Here is a 23,177-nt window from a genome sequence, read left to right as displayed (position 1 = left end):
TTTACTGATACGGACACTACATTTGGAAAAAACAAAAGTCGACTAGAACTCGCAAAGATTCAGCATTAGACATCGTTATTATCATAGTTTTGTTTTTTGATAACCCCAGAAGACCGTCGCCTAGGTTCAAATATGATGCCGGTCCGAGGAATGCGGGGCGCTCAGTCGAGGACCTTGTTGTAGCAGCTCTCACAGTGGACAGTCCCACCGTGGAGGAACATGTTGTAGAGGAGGTCTCCCATCGGTTGGCTGCATACTCCACACTGAAGAAACAGGACAGCAAGAGTAGAAGAACGCAGACATACTGTTTAACGGACAATAATGATGAGAATAATATTGATGCATTTTATTTACAGAGTGCTTTTCTCAACTCAAAGCACTGTATGATCAAATAAAAGCAGATCCTAAAAACAACCCAGAGACGAGGTCAACAACTGACAACTCATTTACACAAGCATCAAAAGAGCAGATCAGGCAAAAGAGACATGGAGAGTCAGTGGCGGGTGTAGGTGAGGGGGTTGGGTCGTGTTACTGAAACATGGTGATAAAAAAAGTGAACGCGCTTCACACCGAATGCGTAGTCACAATCTGACAGTTGGATCCCCCCCCCCCCTCATAGTGGCCGTTAGGAGAACTGCGTCTGAGTTGCGCATCCCAAAATACAGTATGTCAGGGAAAGTGGGAGAGCGGGTCGTTTTCAGCTGGACATTTACCATGTTCCAAGAAGGAGAGTTTACAACTCCCTTTATATATTATATATAAAAACAGATGTATTGATTGTGAATATGGTCAACATCCGCGGTTAACTTTAATAATAATAATGTCATTATTTTGTAAACATGACTTATTAGTGACTAATTTGTTTCAAACACAGTTCCACTAAAAGACTATACTGACGGCACTTCCTGACGTGCTGTCGGACCAAAACTTGTCGCATGAGTTAAAAAGTTAAAAACTGCAATTGAGCGTTGAATGGACGAGGCGGGCGCGGTATCCAGCCATCTACATAGGAATAAATGGGCGTATGGTTTGATCTTGGCCGTTTCTGGTATTCAGTGTGAATCAGGCTTTAAGGGCTGTTATAAAATTGTAATAGCATGTAAATGGTGCAACACACTTTTAAGTTTGTATCAGAAGTACTACTGTGAGAGGTGAGACGGGTCGGGTACCTTGAAGCAGGCCGAATGGCAGTTGATGTTGAGGTGCTCGATGGTGATCTTGGAGTCTTTGCCCACCGGCTCTCCACAGTAAGTGCAGGAGGACGACGGGGAACCTCTGTGGACACGGAGAGACCATTATTGGGCGGTTTCTTCTGATCTAAGACCAAATCACACTTTTAAATCTGGACTAACTGAAATGGCCTTTCTCGGGCTTGGTTTTGAAAAAAATCGTATTTCCAGAAGGAAGATTGGAGCATACGTCCAAGTGAAGGCTTCAATAAAACCCGGCCAGAGGCAGGTTTATCTTTGGATTAATGGATGTGGCCTCGACCTTGACATTAGAGGAAATGGATGATCTGGACTAAGGCCGGCACCGAGACCAGAAAGGAGGAGCTGACTAGTCCTTCATCACTAGTCTGGAACTAGTTCATCTTAAATGAAGCAACATCTCCGAAAGGCATTTTTAAATCCTGGATTCATTTAAGTAGGATTATTTAAGTCCCGATAATTAAAGGCACTATGGCCCCTGTGGCCCCTAACTCTCTTTCGCCAAAGCTTATTTCTGAGGCCGGAGAGGGGCTTTGGATGAACGTCCGATGGGCCCGGGCGCCAAAAATTAAACATGTTTTTTCAAGCGCGGAAAAAAGGAAAACGCAGGGCAATACCTGGAATACGCGGGGGCGCTGCTGAGGCCGTAACTGGAGGAGGTGGAGGTCAAATACTCCGATCCGCTGTGGGGAGGAGGGCAGCGACGGGGTTAGTAGTCAGTCGCTTACGACACAGCGCGTGAATCATCTTTGGAGCGACGTGGTGCGGAACGTGTCCAAAAAGTCAGCCCTTGCCTTCCGTTGTCGCCTCGGGCGTTGTGCAGGGATGTCTCCATGGTGTTGACGTACTCCTTCACGTACACGAACCCCCTGGTGCAGAGGGTGGCGTGGTTAGGAGCGGTTAGGAACACGTAAAGTGACACCGCGGGTTTTGGTTCGGGGGGGGGGGTTTGGACTCACTTTTTGGACTCGGGCCCCGGCGAGCTCTCGCGCTGCTCCTCCTCCCTGGAACAAGTTTTAAGAACACAGATAAGGCGACTACTCCGGCAAGTGGGCGGGTTAAAGACGGAAATGAAGAGGTCTACATCTGTTAAACGTAGATTAGGAGAGGTAATGACTTGCTCTCATCACTTGTTAATAGCGCGCCGCCTTTTAACAGCCAGCGATTCAACATCAGGGAAGACGACTCCAATATACATCATTAATTTAACATATGGGGACTGGCGGCATTGATGATGAGGGAGGGAGGGGAAACGGGAGCTAATTGAAAGATAATGGGGTTGGGGAAGATGAGGTCATTTGAGATCAGTGGAGAAAAAAAAAAAAGTCCGCTCCAAACTCTTCCCTTGCAGGTAACTCTATATCCACGCCGGGTGTGTTCATCCGCCTTCCCACGGGGCTTTGTCCTAAACCTCTTCTTAGTTTCACCCTCTCAAGGTCCACAGATCGGGCGGGGGTGTAACGTGGGTAGGAAAGACGAGTTCAGAAAAATACCCAAATACACAGCACGCCTCGCCTTCACTTGACTTGCACTAATGCAGTTCATTAAACGCGGATTTCGATGTCCATTCCACTCGTGTTACAATAGGTAAGGACAGCGGTGTTAATTATCAAAGCATCACGGTGTGATTATTTATGTATAACATTATGTATGACACATTATGTTTTTAAGTCTCATGTGGCATAAATAACACATGAGGGAGGGAGGGAACGAGCGCGCCGTCGAAGAAACGGGGCACGGCGCCACGCGAGGGAAGGTGAACAAATAACACGACACGCTTGCAAAGAAACCATTGGTGAAATTCATATACGTTTTACTGTGTTAGGGAATCACTCAAAACAAAACGCAACATAAAAAACATATAACATAATAATAATAGCTGTAATAATATAATAATAATAATAATAATAATAATAATAATGATATAATATAATAATAATAATATAATAATAATATAATATATAATATAATATACAATATAATAATAATAATAATATAATAATGATACATAATATAATATTATAATAATAAAATATAATTATAATATAATATAATGTAATTATAGTATAATATAATATAATATAATAAAATACAATACAATACAATTTAGAAATATCATAAACTCACTGCTCCATAATGGGCTCCGGCTCGGTATGGGTCTCCCTGGAAAGAGAAAAGGTAGAAGAAATGCTTTAGTTGTATGGTTTCACACCTCTGCAGAGTGCCTTTTGAAGCAGGTGAGTGGGTCCCTGAACTTTTTACTTGACTAGGTGTGATCAGGTCGCCTCCCTGTAAGCCCTCCTCCGATTCCATTTCATCGAAGTCCCCCCCTTTTTTTTTCAGATGTGAAGTGGTTTTTAGGCTGTCTTTCTACCTATACCTTATTCATGTATATATTCAGTCATTCATTCTATTTTAGGTTATAGTTATTCAAGTCTTTGTCACTAATCCCAAAGGAGCCCAACTCTAGGATACATATCGTATATTCTATGTATATCCTCTTCTATTCTATCGTATTATTTGTATTATCTTATTCAAATATGCAGAGCAAGGCATTCTGATGTGGGTTGTTAATTCTCCCTCGTCCTCCCTCTTTCCCCAACTCTTGAAGGGGTAGGAACTCTCTCTACCTGACGGTGGTGACGGTGGTGATGGTCTGCGTCTCCGTGTCCTGGGGGCTACAAGGATCAGAACATTCTGGCATCGTTATGCCGAACACGGAGCAATAAGAGTGGCGCTGAGCAGCCGGGCGTGCTTGAGAGCGTCCATGGGGCTTCGGAGGAAGGGGCTCGACGGCAGGACGTAGTTTAAAAGTGAGCCGAGTTTGGTTTGATATATATTCAAAATGACAGATACTCAATTACAGGGTTCTGTAGAAACATGTCACTCAGTTCTATACTGTGTGCATGTTAAAAGGATGTGGGTTTTATTTATTTTTTTTTCGTTTTTTGGCGGGGGGTGACAAGTTGATAAGATTTGAACGGTGATACCTCTCCTCCTCCTCCTCCTCCTCCTCCTCTTCAGCGGTGGTGATGGTATAGACGGTAGGTGATGTCCATCTGTCCCATGGAGAATCGTTCTCAGCGGATCTAGGTCACAAACATGAAAAGTCAACCCCACCATTGTCCCGGTGGCTCCCGGTTTCACGGCATTAAGCCCGTGGACCCCCACCCCCACCCGCGCGCGCACACACGCACAAACAGCAAAATCGGGATCCGTTCGCCTAAGAGAAATACACACAGTATGACCTATTTCCAACGGCTCGGCTGCACAATGTCTTCCGGCCCAACGAGCCCAGAGTCCACGTCGATTACTTCACCGTGGAAAAATAGAACAGGGAGGAGGGGGCGGCGTGTCAACCCAGAGCTTTTAAACAAAGACGTGACTTACTTCCTTTCAAACGTGACCAGTGTCTGCGGGTCCCCTACATGGCCTGCAGGTACGTGGTCGTCCTCTCTGGGAGGGAGGAAGGAAGGCAGGAACACAAAGGGGAAAAACGGCTTTTAGCGAGGAACGGGTGGGGGCGGGCGGCCCGGCCCCATGTGAACAACATGACGCGAGTGGGCCATTACCCGGGGACTGCAGACACATCGGTGTCCCACGTGCGCGTCCACGTCCGGCGAGAGAGGCTGAGGGTGGGGGAGACGGAGCAGAAGTTACGAACGAGCGGGAAGTCAGGCGCCTCCGTCAAAAGCGTGAAGGGAAAGACGGACGCCGTCGTGCCGTCGTCTGGAGTCGCACGACAGATCGCCCGGCCGCCGGTTTGCTTTTTAGTACCTGGTGGTGCCGGTGTCTATCGGGATGACGTCTTCGGCGAGGGCGTCCGGCGCGTTGCCGCCGTCGCTGTCAAACACATTCGCGAGACATCATGAATAATTTGCGTCACCTTGCTAAGCCCACGGTCACTTAAAGGAAATGGGGCCACCTCCACGTAAGGCCGAGCGCACTATCACGCTGTGGATGACGGAATAGCTCAAGGTGTTAAAAGCAAAAAAAAAAAGTTCCCCCGGTGCCGAGCCTCACCTGATTCCCGGGTTTGAATCCTCTTGCTCAACGGCAGTGGGTGTCATCAGATCTACAGAGCTGGGCGACGTAACGTCAACAACATTATTAGACAATGACACGTAACGTCAGCGCCTCAGCAGCTGCTATGTCAATGTAATAGCCACTGATAGTCATTTATTGCCGAAGCCGCGCGGCGCCGCGCTGGCAGCGACGGCCGCGTCGGCTTGTAGCCTATCAGCGGCGCGGGAAAATGACACGACGCAGAAAGCGGGAATTTGCATTCCCGTCCCCCCCGTACCTGTCGATGGGACGGGCCGAGAGGGGCGGGAGCAGGTCAGGGGAGCTGTGATAAAGAAAAGAGGCTCCTCATCAGAAAGCGCTGCATTATGCATGGCGAGATGGCATCTGGCTCGCTGGGAAACAGTGACAGCTCCAAACCAATATGATTACCTGTTAGGGGATGTGCTCCCTATCGGATATGGATCAAACGGATCAGCCGAGCTGAAAAACAATTTCACACTGATTTCACTCTCAATTGTCGGCGCGGCCCCGTCATGTGTCGGAGGAATTCTGATCACACTGACTCGCGCTGGAAAGATTTAATGCACTTTGAATGGCAAACAGGAACACAGAGGGATCCCGAGCCAAGCCCAATCCCAATCAGGGGCGCGGGGGCGTCTTTGAGAAATGCCAAAATAATTCCTTGGCTGGGTGGTGAAAGCTATTACTTTTCTTTACACACCATGATCGCTGGTCAAAGTCCATGATTAACAATTAAACTCTTCGTGAAACGTCGATATCGCCCATTTGATTTCTGTCTGTTTTCGCCCTTCTCAAGGTTATTTCAAGAAAACAAGCCCTCCATTCAGGTCATTCTGCCAGAGTCAGGGAACGTTATCTGCTTTCGAAAATAATTCTTGACGGATAAAAAAAAAAAAAAGGTTTTATTTTCATCCAATGTTAATCCAGGCAATAATGATTAATTATTCACCAAATAAAAGAACTAACAGACAAACAAATAAACAAACAAACTACTAAATACATTTTCATAAATTTTAATAAATAAAAAAAACCCTCAAGACTCAAGAATAAAGACGTATTTCCTGAGGCAGATAATGTTTGCTGAAGTTGTCAGAATAACCTGAATTGGGGGGGCGTTCAAACAACCTTGAAACGCGGCGGAGACAGACAGGAAGTGACACAATTAAATCAACAAAATAATGAAATATGGCTTGGCACAGGGTTTGAGAACAGTTTTCCCCACTCAAATGACCTGGATTCGATGACCGTGGCGGTGGTGGTCACGTGTGAACTCTGCGTCTCTGGAGAGTTTTCCAAGCTGCACGTGGGGGGGAGATTTACAGCACCGTGGGGGGAGGAGAGGAGGCAAACAGGGGTCACGACGGTGGGGCTCCTCATGCACTATTTAAGGTTCCATTTCTGTATAGAAGCTCGTAACCCACTAAACTACTGGTGAGGGTGAGGTGCATCAAGAGTGTGTGTGTGTGTGTGTGTGTGTGTGTGTGTGTGTGTGTGTGTGTGTGTTTATGATTATGTGTATTGTATGATGGGTCCTTCCTGCTACATGATGAAGCTGCTTCATTCAGCTCTGTGTAAAAGGCAGGGACTACAATTACTTTTTTTTGAATATATATATAAATAAAAGCAACACTGTCCTCCAATATGTCACTTCCAGTCTAAATGTGTGTTGTTTGTACCTTGTCTCAGTGATGACCCTGTGTGTGACGGTAGTGGTGATCATCTCTATGGAGCTGGTGGAGAAATGGACAATACAAAGTTTATCACGGTGTTGTTACATTGTTATTACAGTGTTATTACAGTGTTATCATAATAGAAGCCTTATCATTAGATCTATTGATCAGGAACAGCCCTCGCCACTTCCTCCTCATACCTCTCAGGGTTTGGAGCTGTCTCCTCTTTCTCTTCCGTCGGTTCGGCGCCGAATCTGGACGGGGGCCCGAAAAACAAGAAAATATGAATCAGAACGGGAACCCGCCGCTCGACCCCATTCGGCGATGACGTTTGACTTGCTGCGTCAAAGCGCTCTGTTCGCTTTTCCCGTTTGGGCTTCGGTCACAGGGGGTTTTAGGGGATCCTTTTTAAAGTGCCTTAAAGGCGGGGACTGTAGGCGAGGCCTCGGAAGGTCTGCCCCCCGTGTCACCCAGTGACATTGAGGAGGCGGCTTTCCTTCTACCTGTCCGGTCCCCCGAGCAGATCCTGACTCCAGCGTCCCGGGCTGAACGGGGCCGGCTCCACCTCCTCCTCCGGCCTAAAGAAGGTGGATACGGGACGAGAAGAGGAGGAGGAAGAAGAAGAGAGGAGGACGGAGTCAGGATGTGAAGGACTCAAAGGGGCATTTCAAAGGAGAGTGGAGGTAAACCGGGGGGGGGGGGGGTTTCATTCTAGATTCAACAGCGCCACCCTGTGACCCCGGACAGGCAGACAGGACGTTCCTTGCTGCTGTCATTGATACACAGGAGCACATTTTTTTTTGTTATTGAACAATTGATGAGAATGCATCTTCCACAAACCCTTTGGCGAGAGCGACCAGGTCGTCCGTCATCACGAGGCAGTCGCTGATCTCCGGGGCTGGTCCTCGCTCGCCGCTGCAGAACAGGAGAAACAGAAACGGAGACGTGAGGTTCACCTCATCGAGCTTTTCTTTCCGGAGACGTCATCAGGTGTTCAAGCTCGCAGTGTGACTCAGTCGGACGTGGCTTATTTCCAAGGGGGGTGGTACTGGATAATGGATTCCGTCAAAGTGAATGAGGAAGTAGGAGCTTGTTTTTTGTTCCCTTTCAGCCGACCTGCATTGTTGCAGACCGAACGGATCGGCGCGTGAGGGTTTCGAGCGTGGCCGCAGGTTCAAGAAGGTTTTACCTGTGTGCGACCGGAGCGGCGGCTTCAGGCGGATCGTCATCGTTCCGAGCGTCCAGCAGGCTGCGGGGGGAGAAAAAAACGAAACAAAAAAAGTAAATAAAGGCGTCAGAATGTCTGATTAACGACGCGCCGGTTTCCCAGTGTTGGCCTCAGAGCGACATGCTCCTCAGAGCGACATGCTCCTCCGAGCTCCGCTGTACCTCGTCGAACTTGGGCCGAAGGAGATGAGCGTGTCGGACAGGGCTGCCAGCGTGTCGGCGGCGGAGCTGCGAGGGACAGACGGTGGGAGAGGAGACACGTGACGGGAGGCGGGTCCTATGCAGATGTAAACGAAACAATCTTTCATCGGGGAGGGGTTCTAACCTCTGGTTCGGGGACGGCGCCGCTTCCGGGTGGGTTTCTGCGGCTTCCTCCAGGGACCCGGTGAACATGAGGAACTCGGGGGCCGGCGGTTCTGGGACGGGCGTTTCCGCCCTGGGTACTTCTGGTACTGGGGATTCTAGGACCGGTGCAACTGGGTCCAGAACCACTGGGTCCAGAACCACTGAGTCCAGTACCACTGGGACCGGGGATTCTAGAACTGGTGCCACTGGGTCGAAAACCACTGGGTCCAGTACCACTTGGTTGAGTACCACTGGGTCCAGAACCACTGGGTCCAGTACCACTGGGACCGGGGTTTCTAGAACTGGTGCCACTGGGTCGAAAACCACTGGGTCCAGTACCACTTGGTTGAGTACCACTGGGTCCAGAACCACTGGGTCCAGTACCACTGGGACCGGGGATTCTAGAACTGGTGCCACTGGGTCGAAAACCACTGGGTCCAGTACCACTTGGTTGAGTACCACTGGGTCCAGAACCACTGGGTCCAGTACCACTGGGACCGGGGATTCTAGAACTGGTGCCACTGGGTCGAAAATCACTGGGTCCAGTACCAATGGGACGGGAGACGACGGGACAACAGGCGACGGCGGGGGTGTGTTCACCTCCTCGGGACCCTCCCTGTCTTCGGCTTCGGGTTCGGGGTCTCCGGAGACGTCGACGACGACATTCCCGGGGACGAGTTGGGGAAGAGGCGTGTCCACCTTGGTGCACCCGGGTTCCACGTGGGCGAAAGGGACTTCTTCTAGAGGTGACGGGGCGGGCCCTGGGGCGGCGTCCTCTTGTTTGGGAGGCGCCGGCTCTTCGGTTTTGACCTCGACCGCCGTTGTGATGCTCGTTTCCGATCTGCACGTCACAGAAACGCATGGGGATAAAAAAAAATAAAATAAAAAAAAAGAGAGAGACGGGACCGAAATGCCTTGGCCAAATTCGGTGCAAAGAAGCATTTTACCTGGTCTGCGCGGTGGGCTCCGGGGAAGAGGCGGCAGCAGGAAGATCGGCGGCGACTGAGGGAATCTCGTCATCATCCGTAATCTCCACCCTGGTGGGGAACATTATTTATCCGTGTACCTTGATACATGGAGCCACGTGGAGCGCTACGCACACAGAAACACACATTTGGTCATCCTCGGTTCCGGCGCCTTTTACCTGGTGGCCACAAAAGACGGACTGGTGTTGACGGACGGGAAGTCGAGAGCCTTCTCCGCCGACCTTGAGGGGTTTGACACAAGAAGAGTGAACACCAACCTGGAAGCCAGTTCTTGATGCCGTCGCAGCTTTTTTTTTTTTTGCTTTTTTCCCCCATTGAGCAGGGTTCATAAAGGCGCTACCTACTCAAATTTTTTGGCGGCGGAGAGCACATAGGAGCGCTGTCGGACGCTGGATTTCTTCAGTATGTCGCTGGCGGCTTGCCTGCTGCGGAAACGAAGGACGGTTTCAACGCGATGTGTGACCGTCTTCCCGTGGGGGTTCACAGACGGGGGGACGGGGGCAGGGGGTGGGGCATGGGGGCGTCAGACTCACCGTCTCTCCTGCTCCTCCAGGCTGAGCGGGGCCTCGCTCTGCACCGGACTCTCTGAGGCGGGTCGCACGGTGTGAGGGGCTCTGAGGGACGTAAACACAAGTGAATAAAACACTTAGACACACGCGCGCGCACACACACACACACACACACACACGCCGATTTATCTGCATTGCGCTCACATATTCTTGTAGCTCGCGGAAGGTTTCTTGGCGGTAGCGTTGGCTGTGCTGCTGGGAACAGATGCAAATAAGAATGAGGGAACCTGAGAGGCGACTCTGACAGATTTGCAAACGATCGTCCAGCGCGTGAGAGGAACATTTCCCCCAAACCTGAGGCCGTTCGGTGTCGAGGTGGAGGGGGAGGCGGGTTTGCTGTCTGTTTTGGTGAAAACGCCCCTGGGAAGAGAGAAGCATTTAATACAACTGCTCCAAACACAACTTCTGCAAATGTAAAGAGCTTTAGATCACACTTGCTTTATTTGCTGTTTTCTGTTGACTAGTCATTGGTTTCAGTTATTTCTACTCCTAAAATCAGATCATTTTGTATGCTCAAGGGTTATATTCAATGTCGGGTTTATTGTACATTCTTTCTGCTTCACTGTTTATTTCATACGTTATTTTACAGGACCGGTTATTTCATTTTTGAACATGACCTTTTATTTTTCCGGTCTTTTCCATTTGTATCTTTTATCTTTATTGTTTTTTTTTTTTTAGGTTATACAGTGGTACCTCGACTGACGACTGCATCTACTCACGACTAATCCAAGATACGAGCAGCGATAGTTGCGAAACTTTGTATCGACTTGCGACCCACTGCTCCAAGATACGACCGTGGAAATTGCAGTTGGCGCATCGGCGGCCAGTCAGCAGTCAGTCGGCAGTCAGTCAGCAGTCAGTCAGCAGGCGACCTACATGGTGTGTGCACGTAGTTCGTGGCTTATCGATATTTTTTTCATGTTTACTGTGTTTGTGTGTATTTTGTTTATTTTCACCGTTCATGATTTCATAATTTATATGGGAAAAATTACCTCGACATACGACTGTTTTAACATAGGACCGTTCTTATAGAACCAATTAGAGTCGTAAGTCGAGGTACCACTGTATCTGTTTATCATTCGGTTTAGTTTATGGTGGCCATTTTTCTTTTATTGTGTACACTTGACTGTGGCAATACATTTTTCCATATATTGCCATTTTATTTTTTCATATTTTTATTGTATTTGCTTTATTATTATTTTGCCTATTATGTTGAAGTGAGCTTCTGGGGCATTGCAATTTCCCTTTGGGGATGAATGAAGTATATCTATCCATCTATCTATCTGTCTATCTGTCTTTCTATCTGTCTATCTATCCATCTATCCATCTATCCATCCGTCTATCTACCTATCCAACCGTCCGTCTGTCCGTCTATCTATCTATCTATCTATTCATCATCCATCCATCCATTTATCTATCAATGTATCTAATGGTTAACGGTTTCCTTATTTTTAGAAACCGCCCAAGTTTGAGAGTTCCCTGAGTTTCTGAGGGTTGTGTGATCTTCAAGACCCTAGAATCCCTTTTCTTACCTGATCAGGTAGCCCGAGGAGGGCGCTCTAGATGGGGGTTTGGGGAGAAGATGATACTACCGTCAGCATATTATCACAGTTTTGGGAAGTGGGCTCAAACAATGGAAATGAAGAGCGGAATCCGCGCCTCACCTCTGTGGTGTGGCGTTGTCGGGCGAAGGGTCGGCTTTGGTCGGGGAGGAAACTGGACTTTCCTCCTGGGAGGCCGAGTTCAGCTGGCGGGCCCTCACCTCTGCCATCCTAGGACGGACAAGTTGGGAGGAGTTCACAGAAGCCGAAACCGGGCGGAGAACGCAGAGCTCTCCTCGTACGCGAAACTATCAACTGGTCAGGCTGCTCCTACCATGGTTTCTCCTCCTGATCCTGGGGCTGGGGCTGGGACTCGCTGCGGAGCTGCATCCAGCTGCAGTCGCCCTTCAGCTTGGTCCGCACCTTGGTGGTGCTTAACACAGTCGCTCTGGCCCCCTCTGCGCGCACACACACACACACACACGCACACCAACACGCACGCACACACACCATCACATCTCGTCCTTTTTACGTGCATCGTAAACCACCCGCTCTCCCCGCCAGCCATCCATCTGCCCAGGTGTGTGACAGGCACCTCACACCCACGGTGACGAACTAGGCTCGAGTGATGGGAAAGTGGCAGCGGGCTCTGTGGAATCCGGGGCACTCATCGGTGTGGAATGAAGCCGCCTCTTTTTTTGGTTTTTATGGGCGGAAACACGTAATTTCACATTCAGATCTGCTGATTGCATCGGGGCCTCCTCACCTTTTGACATGGCTGCTGGAGAACTTCCCCTCTCTCGTCTCGGTCTTCTTTCTTCGATTTGAATACACCTATATTAGACAACACGAAAGCAGAACCGGGTTAGAGGCCTCCGTCCAATGGAGATTTTCGGAATACACAGCGATTCGTTCAACGGTGAGCTGGAACGAGCCAGGTGTCTGTGCCCGCCCCTGCGATGAGGAATTTGGGCTTTGTTAAGCATTCCTCAGGCTCATCCTTGAGACATGTTGAGGATCCTGTCCTGCTACTTTCTCACAAGTACCACCGTGCTCAAATATGGATTGATTTGGTGTGTGTGTGTGTGTTTGTGTGTGTGCGCACAACAAAGCAATTAATGATTTTAAGCAGCTCCACCTTAAAACCCAAGCACAAGTCATTGGTCATAAGCCTCGTCCACTGCGGCCGGGAACAGCCCAGTGGACAAGACTGGATGTCGCTCTTCCCAAGCGAAAGCCTCTTTTCCACAGGAGGGTTGGGAAGAGTAGGGAGACCACCAGCAAACCGTCGGTGTCAGAGTAGAATGCATGCAAAACTGCCGAGAAGCTGCCGAAATTCAAAATATAAACACAACTTGTCAAAGCGCCTTCGGCTGTGCACTCGCTCCTTCTAAAAGCAAAAAAAACGAGGTTTCGCCGCGTCATATCAGGAATGCTGGAGCGTAAACGAGGACTTTCATCCTTGACCCCTTTATCCCGTACAAGGGTTATGTTTGGTGTTAGGCGGTGGTAAATGATTAACCCGTGGCGGGGGAACAGGAAAGGTGACTCTCCTGTCAGGTTCCCATGACATGGAAACACAAATGAGTGGGCAAACACGTTAAATCCTCGACCTGTCATCGGCAAACAGCGCGCAGGTGCGTTCGAATAACCATTAGACATCAGACTACAGACCCAAGAGAGCCCCTCGGTGAGGGCACCTACCCCACGTCCGGCGAGGCGTCTTCCTGGCTTGTTGGAAGCACGACGTCCCAACAGGTGAGTGCGGAGAGGAACCGTCTTTGGGGAGTGTGTCCTGTAAAGTGCTGTCAGAGTGAGAGTGAGAGTGCGAGTGTGTGTGTGTGTGTGTGGCGGAGGGTTGTCAGACAGGAGTCTCCCTCCCCAGGCGAGGCGACAGGTACGGGCGTAAGCACTAACAAGCCTAGCCAGTCACAGAGGGAGGGTAGGCGTGGGACGTGGGGGTGTGTCTGTATGTGTTTGTGTGTGTGTGTGTGCATGTGTGTGTGAGCCTGAGGAATCGTGGTTGCTGGTAGGAACTGCCATTTATTTACCACATCCGTGCTTTTGTTTTGTGCGGGTGAGAAAACATAACTGCCATAGAGCGACGAGTGACTCAGAGTGAGAGAAAGGATTGAGGTAAAGTGTGCGGTGTGCACATAAATTAACTGAGTCACCACATCCCCGCCCCCCGGGACATCATCAGCACACGTTGTCAGGACGAAACCACATACACACAACACACGCACACACACACACACACAGTTGTTATAGCAAACACACACAGGGAAGAGATATCGAATTAGATTAAATAGATTTAAAAACACATTCAATAGATAGACTATAATTTTTCAATGACAGAATTTCCACAGCAATAATGATTATGATAATAATAATAATAATAATAATACGATGATAAGGCCCTAGCTATTTTTTTTAATAGACAATTTTTTATTATTTCATTTGTATAAGTTATTTAAACATATAACTTCTCAATGGCAAAATAGCCAGAGAAAATAAAAAGCTGGAGTTAATACTACTTCAGTGCTAATGCTAATGCTGACTTTGGGATACCAATCAATCCAAGCAAACACACACACAGGGGACTAGACATTAACTTGTTTCATATTGTTCAATTACACAGAATTTCCACACCAATAATAATAATGGCAATAATAATAAGTAATAGTAATAATAATTATAAAAGGTCGACATTGTTTGAAAATAAGGGCAACTTATTTAAACAGTTTCAATGATCATTTATCTCTGATGAAATTAAATAATAAACCTGAAGTGTGGGTTTGGTTAAGACGTTGGGTTCAAATATTAAAGCAGAGACAGAAATGAAAAGACGTCATTATCTCTGACACTTTACGACGTTTGTTTTCTTTATTGGATCCAACTCTGCCAAAATAAAGGTACAGAAGCCTCACATCAAAATTGGCTGTGGATGGATTGACGGCGCAACACGTGTGGAACCTCGGGGGAAACCGACTTGGACGACGGGGAGAGACGAACCGACACCGCCGAGTGGAAACCGCAAAGCCTGCTCCGTCCCTCCCCGAGCAAACCAGTCCGACGGGCCTCCACAGTTATTTCCACTCGGGCCGTGGGGCTGCTGCTGCGCCACCAGCTAAGTATTGAGGAGGGAATGTGAGCTGTCTGAACCCCAACCACACGGCATGGGAAACACGCATCCGAGTTTTCTGCCAAACCATTTGACATGCTTTACATGACGAAATACCTCTGACAACTAAAACTTGTTTCTCTCTCACAAACTTTTATATGTTTTCAAAAGCAAATAAAAAATGTGAGTGTTGACATTGGAATGTGAATGGGGCAGGATGGCGGCATTCTGATTTGCCCATCCCACTATTGTATTATTTGGCAATCTCTCAAAACAGTATGACAGTCTGAGCGGAACATACCATTCTGACCCTGCGTGGACAATAATGTGTGTGTGCGGTGTTTAATTTTACTCATAAAAGGCTCCAGTCATTTTCTTCCCAAGAGCAGTTATGTTTAACAGGAGAGGAACAAGATGTTACGGAGCGCAGAGAGGTGCGGGTGGGTGGGGTGGGGGGTGGGGCATTGTGCCGCTGACATTTACCGGCTCTTGTCAAAACCCTCACAAGGCCTGTCTGCTGAGTCAAGGACTCACTGCCGCCACCTGCTGGTCGGACAAACACGAGCACGAGAGAAACGACCGTTCCAGGCACAATAAGGTCAATTCACACTGATGGATCTTCACAGTTGTTAAAGGATTTTTCTTTTTTTTTTTTTTTTTTTTTTTAAACGAGGGTGGAAAATCTGCCCGAAGCTTTTAAAATGACACACATCGTTTATCTCATTGCCTCCCCTCAGTCTGGACCCATGCGTGGCTGTGTCTGTAACCTCACACATTGAGCATCCATGAGCGGCCATCGGTCAGGCGCCATGCCGGAGGTGGGGGTAGCTCTCCACGGTGCGTGCGATCCCGTCCTTCACATTCACCACTGGCTTGTAGCCCATGTCTTCCTTGGCCCGCTCACAGCTGTAATAGTGGTGGGTGCCGGCGAGGGCCACCCTCATGGGTGTGAAGGTGGGTTTGAAGGCCACCAGGGGGCGTAGGATCAGGGCCAGCAGCCACAGCAGCAGGGCGAGGCCGTACACCAGGGCGTAGGGGAGGTGGTAGCGCGGTGCAGCGTAGCCCAGACCCACCAGCACATGGGACATGAAGTCCCAGAAGCGAACCGGCTCATCGTTTGTGATGTGGTACGGCTGAAACGGAAGAGAGGAATAAAAATAAAAATTTTAAAAACAAAACACACTGATGACATTCAACATCCCTTGAAAGCCTGTGTTCATTGCAAAATAAATTAATTAATTCCACAATTGTAAAACTGTCCAAAACTAATTAGAACTATCATAACTGTCACCCATAGAAATCCCTTTTATTGAAGACTTCTAAGGTCTTCACATCTTTTTGAATCCGCCACCAGCTCTTACAGTGGGTTACTTTGATTCACAAGGCTTTTGAAATGAAAACAGATGGGCCAAGACACCGTCCTCTCTTTATTCTCAACATAAACAAAAACTTATATTGGACTGTGAGTGTATGAGGAATGGAGTTGGCACATCAAGGTAAGAAAATCCTTCTTTGATAACGCTCTGTCTCCTCCGCTTAGACGAAGGGCAAACGCATCACTCGCTCCGTGATGGTGTCAGTAATCAAGTGTCATGTCAGTAAATAATATCAGGCCCGGCGCGGCGACAGACAATTTAACATTGGATTTGCAAGGAACAAGTGGCTTCAACTCTGCTCCATCATTTAAACAATAGCGACTCCACTCGGCCAAACTATTCAGTTCCAAGTAAAACAGGATAATTCGTATTGCAACAAATTTGAGGAAATAAAAAAAAAAAAAACTGAACAAAAAAATAACTTACAGCTCCCGGACATGGCAGCAATTGCGAAGAAAACGTAAATACCTCATGTTGACTGATAGCAGTATGCACATTTAGCGAGGGAGCTAAATCTGCTCACTAGTTGTCACTCCAGACACATTCTAATGCTGTGTGTGATGGCCGGCTCTCTCAGACACAATCTAAAAATATGTGGATGAAGGATACCGGGTCTGAGGAGCAGAGCGGCACCAAGGTTGGCTCTGGCTCTCTCTCACCTTGCCACATATGGGCGAGTCTGATCTCAGGCGCTCAGCGGCCAGGATGTGGCCGTGAACTACGTTCTCCACAAAGGTGAAGTCCACGAGGTTGGTCCCATCACTATGGAAAGACGGGAGCGTTACCGATAAGGATCCAGGTTCCAGTTAACCTGTCTGTATGCTGTCTAATGCACGCGAGGCCTTCTCAACTCACCCAATGATGAATTTCATCTTCCCCCTGCGAGCGGCGTCCACTAGGATGGGTACCAGCTGTGGGTCCCGGGGGCCAAAGATGCCATGAGGCCTGATGGCAACAGTGAGGAAACCCTTCTCTCTGTCACACGCCTCCAGGACCAACTACGACCAACGGTAAAAAAAAAAATAAAAAAAAATTATGGAATTTGATGAACGATGAGATGATCCATCTCCAGTGAGGGAGGCAAAATGTATTTCTCTGGTCAGATAGTGAAACACCTTGGTAAAACGGGGGCGATTTGAACCGAGTTTTTCACCTTCTCTTGTTGAATCTTGGTCTCTGTGTAGTAGTCGATGGGCTTCATGGCGTAGGGCAGGTCCTCCTTCCCGTTCTTTATGTCTGTGCCCTCAAACACCACACTCGCACTGCTGGTCAACACGAGCTTCTGAAAGGAACAGAAAGTTGGAAACACATCAACGGCGACTCCCTGCATCGGTCGTCGGGGCGGGGGTGTCGGGTGAGGGCATTACTCCGCCTGCGCCGACGCTCCCACCTGCGTTCCGGCCTCCGCACAGGCTTCAATCACGGTGCGGGTGCCCTGGATGTTGACCTTCTGGAAGAGGGCACGGTCGTCACTGGCGGGAGCCGGGGACGCACAGTGGAACACCAGGGACACGTCCTTCAGCGCCGGGAGAAGAGCCTGGTGGGGGGGGGGGGGGGATGGAGAGAGGAGGACTCATTGAGGAGGGGGAGGTGCCCCGCATGTTGTGAGGACTCTGGTAAACCTGGTCAAGATGGCCTCCTGTCGTTGTTGTTGTTGTTGTTATTATTAAATTATAACCTGTTTGTCGCACAAGTCCCCCTGGTAGAAGGACACACCAGGGAGCTCGTAGCTCTGACGGATGTCAAACACTGAGACGGCGTAGCCCCGTTCCAGAAGCTTCTCCACCAGGTGTCTGCCCAGGAAGCCGGAGCCCCCTATCACAGCACAACGCTTACTACCCTGAAAGACAAAGACATCGATATCGATTTTTATTTCATATCTAATACCTTATATTGGATTTATTAGGCACGGCTGTACCTAATAAATCAAATAACAACAGAAACAATCTAAAGAGTTACTGATGTGCTTATCAATGTAAAAACGTAGATAGGATAAAATAATGTAAAATAGTGTAAAAATGTAAATAAAACTTACCGCGCGAACACGTGTGGCCATTACTAGATATCAACAGCAGCCTCTGTGTGACACAATGTTATGACCGCAAGACACACACACAGGCAGAATAAACTAAATATAAACTATATCATCGATTATTAGTCGGCAAACTTTTGTATCCCACCGCGTTGAATGAGCGTTTTCAACCTGAAATACAACATGTTCACTGCGCCCCCGCCGAGGCGCCGCGGCCGCCTCCACCGGGCGACGGATCCGCGTCGAAAATCGACGGCGTATCAGCTGATGGCGGAAGACCTACGCGATTGGCTGAAACCGCGCTCGGCACCCACGGTGAGACGCGGCCGCAGCCAATGGGGCGGGGGGGTACGTCAAAGAACGCCACAACGCTGACCAATGAGGGGGGGGGGGGGGGGGGGGGGGGGGGGGACGTCGAGCAAGGTAGCCACGCCCCAAGTACTTGCTGCCGGTGCGGTGCGGCGCCTGCGTTCGGACGCGACGACAGAACTAAAAATAAATAAAATCCGCAAGATTAAATGTGTAAATCAGTCAGTTTGCCACACGCCTTGGCCATATATGCCCCCACCCCCACCCCCACCCCCAGGGCTTTAATTTAGCCCCTGAGTAATTATTTCGAGTTCGGGAGTCGAAGATCTTTCCCTTTCGTTCGCGGCGAACGAGTCGTTCGCGAGCCTCGCAGCGCTCGCCCGGTGTCTTCGATTCCCGCCACCGCCCGCACCGGTTGAATCCCCCCCGGTGTCCGTGCCGTTCAAAGACTGCGACCCGCTCTCCGGCGGGACACGGCTTTTTCGCCAACCGAGCGCACCGACTCCGTGACAACGTCGTTGACCGCGGCCGTAGTGTTTTCGCCTTTCCGTGAAATTAACCAAAAGCAGCTGAAATAACGTCATCCCCGTGTCGACTGCCTCCGATTCGTCGACGTAAGCGCTGCGACCGATGCACCGCGACACCGTTCCGTGATCCCCCCGCCTCCTGCGAACGACGGGGATGCTGTAGCGTCGCCACAGCTCCCCCCCCCCCCCCCCAGTGTCTCGCTAAACAGGCGTTTTGCTTTATTCCCGATTCCCACAAACGGACATCTAATGGTGAGTGAGGACGCAATACCCGATTCACAACATATCCAAATGTGCAAAATGGACTTGTGTGCATCCCTAGGAGTCTGGGGTGGAGCGCCGGGTCCGACGCCGCCCTAAGCAGACGCTCAAACCCCATCCCCCGCGTCGCCCCTTCTCTTCCGCCCTCCAGGCCACCACCGCCAAGCGGCCGTCCCTGCAGGGCCCCGTGCCCCCGCCCCGCCGGAAGACCAGCCCCAAGCCCGAGGTGAGCGAGGAGCTGCGGCAGGAGATCCGGGAGGCGTTCGAGCTGTTCGACACCGACGGCTCCGGGCAGATCGACGTCAAGGAGCTGAAGGTAGGAGTGGAGGTACCCCGGGCACAGGATGACCCAGTGGAAGTAGATAAGTACTTGCTGTCAAATCTATTAAAAAGTATTAAAAGTAGAAATACCTGTCACATCCAGTGCCCTGGTATAACAGAGCCCATAATAACAGGAGCCCATAATAACACGAGCCTATAATAACAAGAGCCTATAATAACAAGAGCCCATAATAACAAGAGCCCATAATAACAAGCCTATAATAACAAGAGCCTATTATAACAGAGCCTATAATAACAAAGTGCCTATAATAACAAAGTGCCTATAATATAATAACCTATAATAACAAGAACCTATAATAAGAGCCTATAATAACAAAGTGCCTATAATAACAGAGCCTATAATAACAAAGTGCCTATAATAACAAAGTGCCTATAATAACATAACCTATAATAACAAAGTGCCTATAATAACATAACCTATAATAACAAGAACCTATAATAAGAGCCTATAATAACAAAGTGCCTATAATAACAGAGCCTATAATAACAAAGTGCCTATAATAACAAGAGCCCATAATAACAAGAGCCCATAATAACAGAGCCTATAATAACAAAGTGCCTATAATAACAAGAGCCTATAATAACAGAGCCCATAATAACAAGCGCCTATGATAACAGAGCCTAAAATAACAACAGCCTATAATAACAGAGCCTATAATAACAAAGTGCCTATAATAACAAGAGCCTATAATAAGAGCTTATAATAACAAAGTGCCTATAATAACAGAGCCTATAATAACAAAGTGCCTATAATAACATAACCTATAATAACAAGAACCTATAATAAGAGCCTATAATAACAAAGTGCCTATAATAACAGAGCCTATAATAACAAAGTGCCTATAATAACAGAGCCTATAATAACAAAGTGCCTATAATAACAAAGTGCTTATAATAACAAAGTGCCTATAATAACAAGAGCCCATAATAACAAGAGCCCATAATAACAAGCCTATAATAACAGAGCCTATAATAACAAAGTGCCTATAATAACAAGAGCCTATAATAACAGAGCCCATAATAACAAGCGCCTATGATAACAGAGCCTAAAATAACAACAGCCTATAATAACAGAGCCTATAATAACAAAGTGCCTATAATAACAAGAGCCTATAATAAGAGCTTATAATAACAAAGTGCCTATAATAACAGAGCCTATAATAACAAAGTGCCTATAATAACATAACCTATAATAACAAGAACCTATAATAAGAGCCTATAATAACAAAGTGCCTATAATAACAGAGCCTATAATAACAAAGTGCCTATAATAACAGAGCCTATAATAACAAAGTGCCTATAATAACAAAGTGCTTATAATAACAAAGTGCCTATAATAACAAGCGCCTATAATAACAGTGCCTATAATAACATAACCTATAATAACAAAGTGCCTATAATAACATAACCTATAATAACAAGCGCCTATAATAACTGAAAGTTATTCAGTTATAAAGTGCCCATCGTACCTTTTTTCTCATTCATATGATTACATGAAAATGTATATAGGATATACTTGTAATTTATATTATAATTCAATATTAAAAGTATAAATGACAAGTATATCCTATCCTATATCTGAAGTATATCCCATATACATTTTCTTGATGTTTTTTTGATAACTTAATTAGATCCAAGATACTTACAGCACATTGCGCAAAACAAAGGTAGAGTAATAATAAAAAAAATAATAATCGAGTCTGAATCAGGAAATTGTGTGTGTGTGTGTGTGTGTGTGTGTATATATATATATACATACACACACACACAAACACACACACATGCAAAAAGTCTATGCTTTTTGTTTATATACTTTGCTTGTATGTATATATAATATACAGTTTATTGAATATGATGACTTTTATTATTATTAATAATAAGTAAGCAGTATACAGTCTCTGAAACAGAATATACTTATAAGTACAGATACTAGAAAAAAGTACTAACATATTTTGTTAGTTTCCACTACTTGGTCAGTGCATTGCACCACTATCAAACATTTCGTAACGGAGAAACAGTCGAAGCACCACATGTACCACCCCTTAATGACACATGATATTTCTCATGCCCGGCAGGTTGCCATGCGAGCCCTGGGGTTCGAACCCAAGAAAGAAGAGATCAAGAAGATGATCAGCGAGGTGGATAAGGACGGCACCGGGAAGATCTCATTCGGGGACTTCCTCGCTGTCATGACGCAGAAAATGGTCATTGATCCGTCCGTCCCCCCCCCCCCCATTTATATTAAGAGCTTTGTGAGAATCCCGCTGTAGTGATGGTTTCATCACTGGTTTCATTTGAGCTCTAGTTTTCATTTTGATTTTCACTGCTCATATGTGTTAGGGTTATGACCCAAGTAAGAAAGTCAAACGTTATTCTTTTTTTGCCCCACGAAGGCAGAGAAGGATTCCAAAGAGGAGATCCTGAAAGCCTTCCGCCTGTTCGACGACGACGAGACCGGGAAGATTTCGTTCAGGAATCTCAAAAGAGTGGCCAAGGAGCTGGGGGAGAACCTGACCGACGAGGAGCTCCAGGTAACGCCCCCGCCCACATAGAATGCGAAGGAAGTAATTTACGGTTTCATGGGCCCTTTAATCCGATCCCGCGGCCGCTGTTCCCCGCTGAAGGAAATGATCGACGAGGCGGACAGGGATGGCGACGGGGAGGTGAACCAGCAGGAGTTCCTGCGCATCATGAAGAAGACCAGCCTCTACTGAAGCACGTGCACCGCGCCGGGGCTCGAGTTCGGGACCAACGGGAGCAAATGGGACCGCCGGTGGCTTTAAATGTTACGCTACAATAACCAGATTCTTGCGCCATGACTTTGTCATTTCATTTCGAGGGTTTCAGGTCCAGTCTCTACATTAGAAACACGATGTGAAGTACTTTTAACGACAGCTTAGAGTGTCTGGTCAAATGCCAAATAACCTTGCAGTCATTGACGAGTTAATTTGCCAAATACAACTTTAGTCTGTCTTTGTCGCTCACCCTGCAGGGTGAGCGTGTTCTCGCCCAGCCTGCTCCCCCAACACTATTTTATATTGTCCTCAAAATATTTACGCTTCAACATTTAAATTCACAGTGCCTGCCTGATTATGGTTACCAACACAATACATTCCAAATTTATTTAAAATGCAGTTGAATCCTGCTTCGCTGTGTCTCATTACGCCCTTATATCACCGTCTCCTCGTGTATTCAACAGTTTACCTCATGTTTAAACATACTCGCGATTTCCATAGATACAAATGTTTCTGTCGCCGTGTTGGCTTAGTCCCTGCTCATTCGTCCACTCTGCTGCATCTCACCTCAGTGCTACCTTTGGATTTGTGCCTGAGCCTCATCAGGGGTGATCAGTCAGGGAAGATGCCCCAAACCTCTCTGAACACACCGCCCTCCTCCCTAGAAACTCACAGTGACCTCCACCTCTGATCGTGGATGTATTTTTTCCTACCTGTATTAGATATTTGTCATTCTTTGTGTACGTTTCTCTTGAACGTTTTGTAAAAATATATAGCAACTGCATGATGAGCAGATATATGAATATTTATGGTACAAATAAAAGTTCTTTAAGCAGTTGTCGGCTCCATTTTCTGCGCAACATACAAATCTGCTCTGT

At 47.6% G+C, this 23,177-nt stretch overlaps 3 protein-coding genes across 3 annotated transcripts; 1 reads left to right on the top strand and 2 right to left on the bottom strand.

Annotated features, from left to right (window-relative positions):
- Positions 1-57: 57 nt before the first annotated feature.
- znf185 (zinc finger protein 185 with LIM domain) lies at positions 58-13,424 on the bottom strand. Its single transcript, XM_080008179.1, has 33 exons — positions 13,298-13,424; positions 12,360-12,427; positions 11,928-12,051; positions 11,717-11,824; positions 11,585-11,611; positions 10,347-10,412; positions 10,197-10,247; positions 10,017-10,097; positions 9,828-9,908; positions 9,642-9,704; positions 9,564-9,589; positions 8,478-9,033; positions 8,315-8,380; positions 8,115-8,174; positions 7,766-7,840; positions 7,429-7,503; positions 7,126-7,179; positions 6,932-6,985; positions 6,487-6,552; positions 5,664-5,714; positions 5,512-5,556; positions 5,232-5,291; positions 4,986-5,051; positions 4,781-4,837; positions 4,599-4,664; positions 4,199-4,297; positions 3,839-3,886; positions 3,336-3,371; positions 2,168-2,212; positions 2,003-2,077; positions 1,826-1,891; positions 1,170-1,275; positions 58-263 (listed from the first exon to the last, which is right to left on the bottom strand). The coding sequence occupies exons 2-33, from the start codon at positions 12,367-12,369 to the stop codon at positions 162-164; spliced, it is 2,565 nt and encodes an 854-aa protein (XP_079864305.1). The 5' UTR covers positions 12,370-12,427; positions 13,298-13,424; the 3' UTR covers positions 58-161.
- A 1,009-nt stretch (positions 13,425-14,433) lies between these two features.
- Positions 14,434-18,344, bottom strand: nsdhl (NAD(P) dependent 3-beta-hydroxysteroid dehydrogenase NSDHL). Its single transcript, XM_080008051.1, has 7 exons — positions 18,129-18,344; positions 17,772-17,933; positions 17,484-17,630; positions 17,247-17,375; positions 16,949-17,091; positions 16,753-16,855; positions 14,434-15,850 (listed from the first exon to the last, which is right to left on the bottom strand). The coding sequence occupies exons 1-7, from the start codon at positions 18,147-18,149 to the stop codon at positions 15,518-15,520; spliced, it is 1,038 nt and encodes a 345-aa protein (XP_079864177.1). The 5' UTR covers positions 18,150-18,344; the 3' UTR covers positions 14,434-15,517.
- Positions 18,345-19,000: 656 nt separating this feature from the next.
- On the top strand, positions 19,001-23,108 carry cetn2 (centrin, EF-hand protein, 2). Its single transcript, XM_080008055.1, has 5 exons — positions 19,001-19,213; positions 19,374-19,538; positions 21,640-21,768; positions 21,958-22,095; positions 22,189-23,108. Exons 1-5 carry the CDS (start codon positions 19,211-19,213, stop codon positions 22,276-22,278), a joined length of 525 nt encoding a protein of 174 aa, XP_079864181.1. The 5' UTR covers positions 19,001-19,210; the 3' UTR covers positions 22,279-23,108.
- The last annotated feature ends 69 nt before the right edge of the window (positions 23,109-23,177 follow it).

This window comes from Zeus faber (genome assembly GCF_960531495.2).
Source record: "Zeus faber genome assembly, chromosome: 10".
In the NCBI taxonomy this organism is placed as follows: domain Eukaryota; kingdom Metazoa; phylum Chordata; class Actinopteri; order Zeiformes; family Zeidae; genus Zeus; species Zeus faber.
The sequence above is the reverse complement of the archived record's forward strand: the minus strand, read 5'-3'. Positions and strand labels throughout refer to the sequence as shown.

What these genes read in the sequence shown, in the direction of transcription:
- nsdhl (XM_080008051.1), bottom strand. Translation starts at nt 18,149, where the DNA reads ATGGCCACACGTGTTCGCGCG. An exon ending in AAGATGAAATTCATCATTGG is followed by an intron (nt 16,856 to 16,948) that starts GTGAGTTGAGAA and finishes GTCTTTCCATAG; the next exon opens with TGATGGGACCAACCTCGTGG. An exon ending in ACTCGCCCATATGTGGCAAG is followed by an intron (nt 15,851 to 16,752) that starts GTGAGAGAGAGC and finishes CTTCCGTTTCAG; the next exon opens with CCGTACCACATCACAAACGA.
- znf185 (XM_080008179.1), bottom strand. An exon ending in GCCGCTCCGGTCGCACACAG is followed by an intron (nt 7,841 to 8,114) that starts GTAAAACCTTCT and finishes CCTGTTCTGCAG; the next exon opens with CGGCGAGCGAGGACCAGCCC. An exon ending in GAGGAGGAGGAGGAGGAGAG is followed by an intron (nt 3,887 to 4,198) that starts GTATCACCGTTC and finishes TGATCCTTGTAG; the next exon opens with CCCCCAGGACACGGAGACGC.
- cetn2 (XM_080008055.1), top strand. An exon ending in TCGACGTCAAGGAGCTGAAG is followed by an intron (nt 19,539 to 21,639) that starts GTAGGAGTGGAG and finishes CATGCCCGGCAG; the next exon opens with GTTGCCATGCGAGCCCTGGG. An exon ending in CTGTCATGACGCAGAAAATG is followed by an intron (nt 21,769 to 21,957) that starts GTCATTGATCCG and finishes TGCCCCACGAAG; the next exon opens with GCAGAGAAGGATTCCAAAGA.